The following is a 14233-nucleotide window of genomic DNA, read 5'->3' as shown; positions in this document are numbered from 1 at the left end:
TTTTGTATGTGGTCCTGAATGATACAAATGGGTCCAATGTTTTACAGAACATTTTAGAATAGTTAATTAATACTTAAAGTGCAACAGCAGCCATATCTGTGAATAAAAAAAAAAAAAAAAATTACCATTGTGAAAAGTAAGAAAGAGAGAGAAACAACAAAACTGATCTGAGATTATAACTTTAACTCTTTTCTTTTTAAACCAAGCACTGAGGAGGTCCACATTGTCTGGTGAGAATAATTTTATTTCAAAGCCCTTTCTGGATCAATACATTCATCTTACCCACTGATCATAACGGTGGGTTCACTGGGCTCACGGCGGCACAGAGAAAACACAACGGACACTATGTCCTTAACGTTAATGGGTATTGTATGTGTGTGTGTAGTGTTGAGTCTGTGAGGAGCATGAGGTTGCGACAGACTGTGTGTGTGCACACTACAGCAGAAAGTCAACTCTGCAATGATTTTTTTTTTTTTTTTGTAATTTACAGGCTGTGAGCGTCAAACTGCTGCATTTCTTCCAGTCAGGCTCATTTTTACTGCAACTGCATCAGAATTAATGCATTCGTCACTTTAACATCAAGTCACCACCAAGTCACAAAATCACACTTTTGAAAACGTTGCAATAGGACACTGCAGTCTTGTTTGAACCCTGCGTGATATTGCGGGATTTGTCTACTTATGGGGACCTCTACTCCTGTTGTGCATTTTATATACAGCATAAGTGTGTATAAATAAAATGGTGTACTGTTTTGTTTTCGGCTGCAATCACCGAAGCAGTCACGAAAAGTGGGGGGGTTTTTTTTTCAGTTCCCAGGGGAGAAGGGAAGACAAGGCGATTGTGAGATGCCGTGTCAGTAAGTGTTAGCCTTCACAGCTAACTAGAGTAGCTGCGTTATCTTGCCTGCACAACTGCCTCAACACGTTGAGCTCCAGGTCATAAACAAACTGCAGCATATGTCCACTTTCCACCGCATTTGTCACTTTTTCTTTGCATTTTCACTTTGTTTGCGTCTAATTTGTCCAAAGACCCAGAGAAAATGCTGTGGTTCTTTTCCCCCAGAAGTAGAGCAATTACGTCATATGTGTCATATTTTTCCCGTTAGCGCCCGCCCTCAAACGAGACTGAACTGTCCAATTTTTCCACGGTTCACACCGTGGAAAAATTGGACTTGTCTGATTCAGGCAATGTTATAAGGGATCTGTATTGTCCGATCACGGTGTACTTGTCCTGGACAACTGGACACCCATTATGGTTGGTGTGTGTGTGTGTCATCCACTCTACTTGATCTACGTCACATCAATGACACTTAAGCGTGATCAGAACCAGTTTGCAAAGTGAACCTGCACACCAGGCCTCTGTGCTTCCTCGTGCACCACTTTGATTGATGAGGGCACTTCAAACACTTCCAGGGTCTCCGGGTTCAAATCCCAGTGGGAGAGGTAAAGAAACTGAGAGATAAAGCTTCTCTGTGGGATCACCAAAGGGTGAGAGGACGACTGTGGAGATGCTGTGATGTGTGGAAAAGACCAAAGAGGGGAGGGTAGGGACATGTGAGCTCCAGGTCTGTATCGTCCTCCTGCTGGGTTCAGCCCTCCACATCTCACCTCTGAGTTCCGGATGTTTTTCAAATGGACGGCATTCAGTCATCAACGTGTCATTTCCTCCGTTAACACACTGCACACATCACTCATAATCACTGAACATCCAGAAAGCGATCCAGTGCCGCATCTTATCTGATGACGACTGGAGGAGAGATTGTTCTTGACCAGTGTCTCCCAATCCTGGTCCTTGGGATTCAAAGTACTGCACATTTTCCATTTGTCCCAAAACTAATCAGAGCAGGTCCACTCAGTCAGGTGTTGATTGGCTTCTCTCACTAAACCCTCTTTTGCATTGACGCTCAGTTTTTGAGACGTTTCTGCTCCATACAGTACTATACTGTTCAGGTAGATGGTTTGAGACATCATCATTAACTTGACTTGTTCTTGTATCTATCCTCTAATTTCACAAAAGAAAAAAAAAATGTCTGTAAAAGTGATGATTTACTGTGAAGTCTTCTAAAGGACCTCATAACTGTCATGCAAACTGTGCACTCGTTATTTGAACACTTGGCACTTAATACATTTTAATTTGTTTCTGCCATTTCAAACACAAAACATACAAAAATAAAAATTTCTAAAATGATCTTCTTTAAACTCCAACTGAAAGAAAATCTTTACAACTTGAGATAAATTAATTAAAAATATAAACACCAAGATGATGGGTTGTCTAAGTAATGGAACACTTTGGTATAATACCTGTAAATAATTGGTTTTATTGCCAGTTTTCTTCAGACAAGTCAAAGGATAGATACATGAACATTTCCAAGTTACTGACACTGACTGACTGTGCAAGAAGAAGAGTGAGGAAAGCCACCAAGACAACCAGATAACCCAGAAGTAGTTGTGATTGGAGAGATTGTGCATAGTGCATGTTTTGCATTTTGTATCCCCCTTATCCAGCTTCATGATGAAGTGGTATAGGGGAGGATTTTCTTAAAAAGCAGACCTGGAAGTTCAGCTACAATTTGCCAGAAGGTACATCTGAGATGCTCTTTCTTGGCTTTTATATTTTTAATTAATTTATATCAAGTTGTAGAAATTTGCTTTCAGTTTGAGTTCAAGGAAGATAATTTTAGAAATGTTTGTTTTTGTATGTTTGTTTGTTTTTTTTTGTATTTGAAATGACAAACAAAATAAATGTGTGAAATATCAATTGTTGCAACACATTTGGAAGACACTGTACATTTTATGTCACAATATAAAAGCATTTTGTTATTATTCAGTAACTGGACATTTTGCTAAATATTCTAATGCACGTTGATCATCTGGTGCCTTGCTGTCAAACTTCCAGCTGGTATTGCTATTAGCCAGCTGCTCAGCTCTTTCTGAGTTGTGATTGGCCACATGGCACAAAATCCTGCAGGAGTTCTTTAACATCCATAGAGCTTTGTTTTTGTTTCTCCTTGTGACATTGTGCTTGTCCTCCCACAATGACTCTTGTCTTGCAGAGAGCCTGAAACTTTGCGGCTGAGAAAAGGGGGCGGTGGGGGGCAGCTCTGTGATCAGTCATGCACGACCACCATACATGTTACGTTTTCCTTGACTAAATCTTCACCTGAAGTCCACTCTGTCATTTCAGTGCTTTCTGCAGTCACTAAAAATCACGCCGGCATCAGGTCACACGTAATACAACCCCTGGCAAACATTATGGAATCACCGGCCTCGGAGGATGTTCATTCAGTTGTTTAATTTTGTAGAAAAAAAGCAGATCACAGACATGACACAAAACTAAAGTCATTTCAAATGGCAACGTTCTGGCTTTAAGAAATCAAGAAAAAAAGATTGTGGCAGTCAGTAACGGTTACTTTTTTAGACCAAGCAGAGGAAAAAAATATGGAATCACTCAATTCTGAGGAAAAAATTATGGAATCACCCTGTAAATTTTCATCCCCAAAACTAACACCTGCATCATATCAGATCTGCTCGTTAGTCTGCATCTAAAAAGGAGTGAACACACCTTGGAGAGCTGTTGCACCAAGTGGACTGACATGAATCATGGCTCCAACACGAGAGATGTCAATTGAAACAAAGGAGAGGATTATCAAACTCTTAAAAGAGAGTAAATCATCATGCAATGTTGCAAAAGATGTTGGTTGTTCACAGTCAGCTGTGTCTAAACTCTGGACCAAATACAAACATGGGAAGGTTGTTAAAGGCAAACATACTGGTAGACCAAGGAAGACATCAAAGCGTCAAGACAGAAAACTTAAAGCAATATGTCTCAAAAATCGAAAAATGTACAACAAAACAAATGAGGAATGAATGGGAGGAAACTGGAGTCGACGTCTGTGACCGAACTGTAAGAAACTGCCTAAAGGAAATGGGATTTACATACAGAAAAGCTAAATGAAAGGCATCATTAACACCTAAACAGAAAAAAACAAGGTTACAACGGGCTAAGGAAAAGCAATTGTGGACTGTGAATGACTGGATGAAAGTCATATTCAGTGATGAATCTCGAATCTGCATTGGGCAAGGTGATGATGCTGGAACTTTTGTTTGGTGCCTTTCCAATGAGATTTATAAAGATGACTGCCTGAAGAGAACATGTAAATTTCCACAGTCATTGATGATATGGGGCTGCATGTCAGGTAAAGGCACTGGGGAGATGGCTGTCATTACATCATCAATAAATGCACAAGTTTATGTTGATATTTTGGACAATTGAAAGGATGTTTGGGGATGATGAAATCATTTTTCAAGATGATAATGCATCTTGCCATAGAGCAAAAACTGCAAAAACATTCCTTGCAAAAAGACACATAGGGTCAGTGTCAATGAGCAGATCTGATTTGATGCAGGTGTTAATTTGGGGGATGAAAATTTACAGGGTGATTCCATAATTTTTTCCTCAGAATTGAGTGATTCCATATTTTTTTCCTCTGCTTGGTCTAAAAAAGTAACCATTACTGACTGCCACAATCTTTTTTTCTTGATTTCTTATAGTGTTTCTTAAAGCCAGAAAGTTGCCATTTGAAATGACTTTAGTTTTGTGTCATGTCTGTGATCTGCTTTTTTTCTACAAAATTAAACAACTGAATGAACATCCTCCGAGGCCGGTGATTCCATAATTTTTGCCAGGGGTTGTAAGAGGATTGACGCATGAGCGTGCTCGTCATGCTCCCCCGCCTGTGTTTTCTCGCTCTCCTCTCCTTTATTTCCATGTACGGTTTTCTGTTTTGTTCCACAGCAGTCAGGCCACACACACACACACACCGGCGCACTGTGGTTTCACTCTGGAAGTGTTATTTGCAGATAAACGGCGTAATAAATGAGCCTTTGCCCTCGTCTACTCAGCTGTTCCGTGCACCAAACCATGCGCTTTGACAAGACGACACATGAGCTTGAAAGAATAACTCTCGTGGCTCATGTGTTTGGTGTCTGTTTATGAAGATTTACCGCTAAACGAGGTGCGCGGTTTGGACGGGGGCATTAGGTATACACAGAGGTATTTTGTCTGCACAGCCGAACGCAGTGTTTTTCTAACGAGCAGCTCGGAGGGGCCGTTACAACAATAATGACACTGTTTAATCCTTCTCTCTTAGGGCCAGAAAACAGAAGCAGAGAGGTACTTCCTGAAGGCCATCCAACTCGACCCCACTAAAGGCAACTGTTACATGCACTATGGCAAGTAACTGGAATGTAATTCAGTGGAGTGTGTCGTGACTTTATTCTTACACCCTCACACACATACAGTGTGCTCACTTTCACACGTTCACACTACATTTGAGCCCACAAACACCAACACGGACCCATCACATCTCGGTGTATTTTATGTTCACGTTTATTCTGCCGTCCCAGAAATAATTGTGAAGGACTAGAATTGTTTTCCTACTTCTACAGCTTTTAAAAGTTGTCTCTTTTTGTTCCCTATATGAAAGAAATTGATTTTTAAACCACTGTACCCAAGTCCCAACTGCCATTCGTCTTAAATGAGACAAATGCGGAAGTGGCAAAATTTACAGTGGTTTGAATGGCCACTTGCTTCAAAAGCCAATCACTACCCATAGAAACCTATGTTAAAATCCCCAACTTTAGAGCAGAAATAAACATGTTTACAGTCTGGTACAAAAGTTATGAATAAACAGGTATGACGTCACTTTGAGTGAAAGGTAGTGTGAGCCGTCTCCAGAGCCCAGCTAGCAGACACCGCTAGCAGTGGCTGCTAGCTGTTAGGGATAGACCATGTCTGTCCTTTCTGAGCATTCCTTAACAAATATCTGAGATATGTGTGGTTAATTGCTCTAACTGGCCATCTAAGTAGTCTGTGCACCAGTATTTCCAGAGTGAAATTTTTGTGTTATTTGTATATTTGCGTCATTATCTCTAATTTACAGGTACTGGTAGCTTGGTAACATTAGCTGCACTGCTGTGTCAAGGTTACTGAGGCAATAAGCCTGTCATAAGTTTTCATACCCGCACCCAACCCACCAATCATCAGGTTTCCTGCACCCTCTTGGCCCTTTCTGGAATGTCTTTGGACACCACTGTTCTAGATTCTGTACCACAACCTTACCAAAGGGTGCAGGCTCAGTTCACGGCCTTGTCAAACTTCTGTAATCTCATCTTCTATCATTTCAAGCTTTAGCTGGCCAACAAAGGTGGAGTGCAATAAATGAGACAGAAAGCTCCTGTAAGGAACGAAGGACAGCAAATGACCAGGGCGTGATGATGAGTTGCAGTTACATCTCGTATTTCGGCAGCAGACCAGACTTGTCCCTGTGCTTACGCCAAAGAAAACACGTCGGGGTCTCCTCTCTGGGGATCCTGCCGTGCTTCTAACGGTGTCGTTCTTCTCTCCTGCTGTGCCAGGTCAGTTTTTGTTGGAAGAATCGCGGCTGCTGGAAGCGGCTGGAATGGCGGAAAAGGCGGCGCGTCTGGAGAGCAGCGAATTCGATGTGGTCTTCAGCGCGGCCCACATGCTCAGGTGAGGGACTGGAACAATGTTGTGTTTTTGTTTTGTTTTTTAACCCCAATCCCATTCACCGAAACCCTGTAAGTGTGTCGGATTATTCGTCTTTCTGGATGAAATTGTTGACCCGCAGGCTTCTGTGGCTGAACAAAAGGGAGGTTGTGTACGAGAGAGGGAGGTCCACTGTCTGCACGGTTTATCCGCAGTTTACGCTGCTCCTCAGCCAGGGTGATTTACTTGGCTGTACTTTATAATCCCATCTCCTTGTCACAGTGCCAGCTCGAGAGGCGCCGGTATGCGCGACTACACCTCGTCATATGTTTTTGCTCTACCTCTTTCCATCACTTTCTCACCCTTTCACTGCTGTCCCTGGCTCACACCGGCAGAATCTGCTTCCAAATCACCGCGAGGTTCCACCGATGGGGCTGAGCAGTGAGACTTTAGTAGCCCCACAAGCTGCTTCCAATCGGAGCGCAAGCCATAGATGGAAGTGTGTAAATGCAGCCGTGTGCCAACTTGCAGCACGCTGCTCCACTGCCAGCCCATGTAGATCTTCTTGTTTAAACTGCCATCTTTGGAGAGTTTGTTTAAAAAAAAAAAAAATTACAACTGCGTGCAGAAGGGACGTGAGCTTTAAGATCATTAATGCATGCTTTAAATCTCCACCGTCGTAGCGTTTCTACTGCAGCTGTGAGATTTCCGCACAGCTGCTTTGTGCGCCGTGAGCAGGATGTTGACCACCAACAGCTTTCAGCATCAAGAGTCTCTTCCAGGGTCCAGACCCCTGGCAGCTAACGAGGGCTTCAAAGCGGAGCACGGGGTGAACTTTTCGCCGCCTGCCTAGCAGGGGGTCCCACTGCTACACAGCTCATGTGTTTTATATGTTTGTGTTGGACGCAGACGTGGAAAGGCTCTCAGCTGGTGGGACACAAGCGAATCTACATGGGGAAGGAAAGTGATTAGAAGGAGCACAAACTTTCTTTTTTTTTTTTTTGTTAAACACTGCGACATAACATGTGATCTACAGATATCCACGGATATGAAAAGGGCGATATTATACAACCACTCCAGCATGACGGGAAAGCCAAGGGACGTCTGTCTTTAAATATTTCAAAAAGGTGGGTGGGCATATGCACAAGTGCAGTTATCATGCGTGACCTCGGCAGAGCAAATGAAGCCCAAACATGCCCCTATCTTACTATCCGTTATCGCACTTACAGCTAACAGGCTAACCCCTTCGTTCAGGTGTTTCATTAAAGCAGATTTTTGGGGGACTGGATTCTGATTTTCATAATGATTGGCTTGGATGTGGGTATTAAAAAGTAATGAGAGTCTTATTTCCTCACTAATCGCAGATTAACTTGACCTGCTAAAAGTGCTAACATCGCTAACATATCGGATTAAATCATGCAAACATTTTACTCGATGTAAATGCTGGAGCACAGATTTCTTAGTCTGTACGTAAATATGTCAAAAAGGTGGATGGGCGGATGCACAAGTGCATTTATCATGCGTGACCTCGGCAGAGTAAATGAAGCCCAAACATGCCCCCATCTTACTATCCATTATCGCACTTACAGCTAACAGGCTCACGCCTTCGTTGTTGTGTTTTATTAAAGTAGTTTTTGGGGGACTGGACTCTGATTTTCATAATGATTTGCTTGGATGTGGGTATTAAAAAAATTAAAGTCTTATTTCCTCACTAATCGCAGATTAACTTGACCTGCTAAAAGTGCTAACTGGTGCTAATCTCGCTAACATATCGGATTAAATCATGCGAACATTTTATTCAATGTAAATCCTGGAGGACAAATTTCTTAGATGAAAGGCTAGGACAATTAGCCACAAAGCAAACCATGTTATTTCAGAATTTTGTAATAAAATGCTCAGTCCATACAACAACTAGCAGGGCTCTGAGTCTGAGGGAAGACCATAGACTGTGTGTGTGTGTGTGTGTGTGTGTGTGTGTGTGTGTGTGTGTGTGTGTGTGTGTGTGTGTGTGTGTGTGTGTGTGTGTGTGTGTGTGTGTGTGTGTGTGTGTGTGTGTGTGTGTGTGTGTGTGTGTGTGTGTATACATATATATATATATATATATATATATATATATGACAAAGCCTACATGATGTCACTTGTTCTGTCTTCAGTGCGTACTAGCACCTATGACAGGCAGCTAAACACTTCACTCCAATCAAAACTCTACATTTCCAAGAGGTTTACTGCTGAAGCAAAGTGTGAAACTAAAAAGGAAATAAACAAGCAATATTCAAACTTGGAATATTATATGCCCAATAAATGTACAAGGCATCAAATCAAAGAACTTCACGAAGTACAGATAGCTTAAAGTAGCATATGTGCGGATGACATGAGCTTCTAAAGAGCTTACAACAATAAATTTAGCTGCTTTAACATAACAGAAAAGTAGAAAAATGTGTCGTCAATACATACCGTGATGCTAGCTTAAACAAGATGTGTGCTGTAGTGGCTGATTAAACACGGTGAGCTGCCAGCTTCTCAACGGCGTGACGTCTCACTTCCTCAATAATTCCTCACTTTCTCAACTCAAAAAAGACAAAACAGAACTAAAATCGACCAGTAGATGGCGGTATTGAGCTTTAGCTTTTCCTTCTCTGTAAAAAAAACAATTAAATTAATGAAACTAGATACAGGAAATGATTTTTAAACTTTAACACTGAATATTAAGAACTAAAACAGAACATCACTCATAGGTTTTCTAGAGAAACCTAGAACAGCCAATATGATGCTCGCATCGAGGTGTCACGATGTTGGCAGCAACAGCTACGCTGATTCACGATTAACTCATTAACACTTGGCAAGTGTCACTGCTATTGACTCTTAACAATTGGAAAATATATCAGTTTACCATCAGCTTTTCCTTTGCTATAATCCACAGAAGCTGAGCCCAGTGTTGGGCACAGTTCCGATAATCCAATAACAGATAATTATCAAAGACAATGTTTTCATTATTGGATTATCTTTTTAGATAACTTTAAAAACCATTATCGGACTAATATCTTCCGAGAAATTTTTGTCCAATAACTTTTAGACCAATAGCAGCAAACATTTTTAAAATTTAAAATCAGTTGAGCACCTACCTGTTAAAAGTTTCCTAACAGATGTATAGTTCCACTCTATGTAAACAAAACAAAGAGAGCTGCTTCCAGGAGAAACCACTTTAACCTCTACAGGCAAAGTAGAACTGGTCACAAAAAAAATTAATAATTTCTTTAGCACCATACTGATACGCTGGCAATATCTCCCAAGTCATTCAGAGGCATACATTTTTAACTTATGGTTCAAATTTTAACCAAACTGGACAAGTTATTTAAAATTACTGTCATGTCTGAAGTTTTATAAATTGAAAATATCAGATATATCTGTTAGTTTTAAAGTAATGTGCTATTTTTTAAGGTTTTAGTGAGCACATGCTGTGCCCAGCAGTGCATTATGGGTAAGATAGGGTAATCTCAGTACATTCACAACAGGACAAATGCATTTCAGACACTCTTTTCAGGCTCCACGGACTGTAGCATTAAACTCTAGTGCCTAAAACTCTTGTGAATATATTCTCTGGGTTTATAGACGTTGTTATTGTATTTGCGTTTGTTAAATTCCACGCATCTTAAATGTAGCAGACACAGATTATCTGGAATTTTGTTTTGGCAAGTGTTCAAGGCCTCTACTGCCATCTACTGGCCAGTAGTGTTCATGGCAGTTCATGGCAGTATTTGTCCTGAAGGTGAGCAGACACTGTATGATATTTTTAATCACAAGTTAAGTTTTTCTCAAACTTAATTTACAAAAACTCTTGATGTGAGACATCAAAGTTTAAAAACAAAACAAAACGACAAAAAAAAAAAACATTACAAGACAGCTCTGCGGTGTTTGCACAGGCACAGTGTGAGCGGTTGGATGCTTGTAGCTCTTCAGCAGCAGGATACCCTCACGATGGCCGACCAGAATAATATCAAACAGGTTTGATTTTCATTCGACCATACGATCGGCGATCAGGAGGTGGTCGTGAGATGTTAAACGCAGCTTGTTACTCCATGTGCACTACACGATGCAGGACGCGCGATTAACCTGAAACCCGGTCCAAAAAATTCTCGCATGAATGAAAAATCATCTAAAAAAGGGCCAAAACTCGCACAGTGTAAAGCCAACATTTATGTGTCAAGACAAAGTGCACGTTTTACAACATCATCAAATGTGAGCATGGCACTAATAAAATGAGCGCACATTCTCTCCACATGCAAAACATTTTGTGATGACACTTCCAGGGCTCCGTAAAAATGCCTGTTTTTACAAACAGAAAATGGAATATTTTACAAAAGTACATTTATCTGTAAACACCAACACACAACACATGTCACATTAACATTACATAATGAATGTCTGAACCAATTAGTGTTTAGCAGAGGCACTTTTACCCAGAATCATTTGCGATCTGTCTGTGTTTGTTACAAAACCTCAGAATTAGTGCATTATTCAACATTAAAAGATATAGGTTATATTTTAACTTTGTACAAATGACAGAATTGACATTAATGGAGTTATTCTATCGGTATTCACACCAAACCATAAGTCAGCATGACTTTATTATCCAATACCTCCGCCTGACCGGAGTGTTGTGATTGGTAGAGAGTTGTCTTTGTGGCTGCTCTCAGCTTGCTTCTGTGCTGTAAGCTGTGTAGTAAACAAGAGCTTCCAGCAAGGGGCAGGATGTTTAAACATTGAAGTGTGGGCTCATTGTTTGGGTCTTTTATCGCTTTTGATGCTTCCAAAAGCGATTGTGGTGTTAAAACTCAAATTCAGTTTATTAGTAGTTGCAAATGTACCAGAGACAATACTGGAATTTATCGGTTATCTTCCGATACATTTTTGGGTGGTTTATCGGTTTATCTTTATCAAAGATAACTTTTCAGTTATCTGATTATCTGTTATCGAAGTTAATTTTTTCATTATCTGTGCCCACCACTGGCTGAGCCTGATAGTTTGGTGAAAACTTTGCTTCTGCCTGCACCCTTTCGGCCACACGGGTACACCGTTAAGTTGATGTTTTTATGAGTTTTTGTTATTGTTGATGTGTGTGCTGAATAAATAAATTCATTAAAAATTAATTCATTCAAAGTCCAGAGCAGAAAAATTATTTCTTACCTCACAGCAGTTGTGTGACTTTCTTTTTAATGCTAGGCCTTTGTTCCCAGTCATATAAAGTTCAGTAAAAGGTGTTAATAATTATGTAATGTTATCGGTGTGATGTCAAATGTCTACAGATCATTTCTCATTTGAGTGTGTTGTGTGCATGAGTTGCATTTAACAAAAACTCCCAAATAGGTGAGGAAATCTCTCCAATTAAGTTGCACTTTTGTGGCACCCCTCTGAGAATTAAATACTAAGCACTTCTTATAGATTTTGACATACTGAATCCAAATCTCCTTGTTCAGGTTGTGAATTCCTGCAGTGAATTAGAAAAATCTGATGAATATGATGAAAAGACCAGGCAGAAATCACCCCATAATGCACTGCCAGTCCAATAAATAAAAAAAAAAGATCAAATGAAATTCAGTCTAAATAAGGTAAATTATTTTTATCCTTTAAATAACATGAAAAAATTGCAACAAACGTCTGATGAAAAACTTAGTGTAGTTACACTTTAATTAGTGGGCAAAGTACATATGTTTCACGTGTATCACAGTGAATATTTTGAAAGGACTTTGCTCTTCTTTGCGTATAAAATTCTGTGTGATGAAGAATTCATTTAATCAGATTGTTAAAAGGAAGCAGTTGTAAGAAGTGAAGTTGAAAACTGTGAATGTGAGCGCTGAAGGAAAATATAAAAAGGCTGCGTAACTAAATTTGTAGATATCAGGAGGAGGAACTTTTAATTTTTGACTTTTTGATGTGAGCAGCATTATATAATGTTGGGGAAAGTGAGTTCTGAGGGTCCGTTCCAAGGAGAGGCGAAGAACAGGGATGTGACAATGTATGTGTCCATGTTAAAAACCTTTCTGCTAAAATAACAAAATGTAGTTGTTGTTATGATGAATAAATAAAGAAAAACACTGATTAGAAAAATTTTCGTATTCAGTTTTTCATGAACATATAAAAGACTAGAAAAAGTGCTTGACTTCTTTACCACAGCAAAGTAAATGCAGCAGTCAGCAACAGTCGGGGGATAAAAAATTTTCCCATGAATTTTTTTTTTTTTTTTTTTGGATCGGGACCGGATATCTACCCATATTAGTTATGTTGAACCGTGGCGCATATAGGAACAAAAAGGTAAGTTCACCAATTTGGTGCAGTCACGCTTTCCTCCAACTTGTTTTGGAAAATGCCGTTATCTTGTCTTTTTACCTGCTGAAAGCTTCACGTGTCACACTCCACACCTCAAAAGTGATAAAAATAAAAAATACTGGAATCACAATTGAAATCTGTCTCTGTGGAGGCTGAAATGTTGTCTTACGGTGGTCACGTGTGCAACCTACTTTTTTTTTTTTTTTTTTGGCTGACAAGAGGTGTATGTCATGTATTCTGCCGATAGTGCAATGCATTATGCGGCTTTTCATTATTTTAATTGGATTTTTCTAATTAAATGCAGGAATTCTCAACCTCAATCAAGCAGATTTGGATCCAGTGTGTCAAAATCTGTAAGAAGTAATTACTTTTTAATTGTCAGGGGTGTATCACGAAACTCGTTTTCTGAGCAAGATAATCGGGGACATTTCCTCACCTAAATCTGAACGAATGAATGAATGAATGAATTTATTCGGCACACACACACTTAACAAAAAAAACACTAAAATCGTAAAACAAAACAAAAAAAGAACTCAAACAATTTTGTGCAGCCAAAAGGGTGTAAGCAGAAGCAAAAGCTTATAAACAAATCTGGCAACACAGAACAGTTTGTGCATGCTTGGCTGCCGTGGTTTCTGACAAGCTGAGCATTGAGCTCTCTGGAGCTGAGAGCTGGCGCCATGTGATATTTTTTTTACAAATCTTGCTTTGGAAAGTAGCGAGTCATCTGCAACAAAGGCCACCGTCAGTGTCGTGTGGAGATCCTGTCAGAAGTATGATCAGGTGAATGTGCCGTGGAGGATTATACCAACTTACAGATCAAATTTAAATGCTTCATCATCATAACGTCTCCAAGCATGTCAGCATTATAGGACCCCAAGAAAAAGGGTTTGGACAGATTATGTCCTGTGTGTGTGGAAGCAGGCTGTGGTTCACATTCTTGGCCTCCGTCTGCACGATCGCAGTCAGACAGCCGCGGGGCGTCATGCGCCTCCTTTGGCTGTGCTCCACATCTCTCCTGATAATGTGTTTAGAGATGTAATAATGATTTTGCAGGATTAGATTGGTGCGTGTCTTCTTCTCAGAAGTACCTCCTAAATATTATTCTGGCAAACAAACACGTGCATGTGGTCGGAGATGGAACCTGCATTTATAATCTCCAGACAAATCCAAGTCCAGCTTGTGTTTGGAACACTTCTGGGATGTAAAAATACTACTTTGGATTCAAGTCGGGACATTTTGTGTGTACAGAAATAAGTAAACATCAGTGTGTTCTGTGTAAAGTGGACACGAGGTCCACTTCTGACGCTCAGTTGAGATATTTATCTGTTCCATACAGTGGATTTATATACGTGCATGGAATTATAATCACCCCAAAAAAATCTATTTTCCGCTATTGGTT

General features: G+C 40.2%; 1 protein-coding gene across 2 annotated transcripts in view; it reads left to right on the top strand.

Moving 5' to 3' along the window:
- Positions 1 to 14233, top strand: part of tmtc2b (transmembrane O-mannosyltransferase targeting cadherins 2b) — a 269291-nt gene that overhangs the window by 210381 nt on the left and 44677 nt on the right. For both annotated transcript variants that reach the window (XR_004562321.1, XM_034177070.1), the window contains exons 9-10: positions 5150 to 5231; positions 6417 to 6531. Coding sequence is in view for 1 of the 2 variants with exons in the window: in XM_034177070.1 (XP_034032961.1) it covers positions 5150 to 5231; positions 6417 to 6531 (197 nt within the window). In the remaining variant the exon portion in view is untranslated. The remainder of the gene's footprint in view (positions 1 to 5149; positions 5232 to 6416; positions 6532 to 14233) is intronic.

Source organism: Thalassophryne amazonica, chromosome 8 (assembly GCF_902500255.1).
Source record: "Thalassophryne amazonica chromosome 8, fThaAma1.1, whole genome shotgun sequence".
NCBI classification, from domain to species: Eukaryota; Metazoa; Chordata; class Actinopteri; order Batrachoidiformes; family Batrachoididae; genus Thalassophryne; species Thalassophryne amazonica.
Note: the sequence above shows the minus strand (reverse complement) of the source record. Positions and strands in the feature narration are given on the sequence as shown.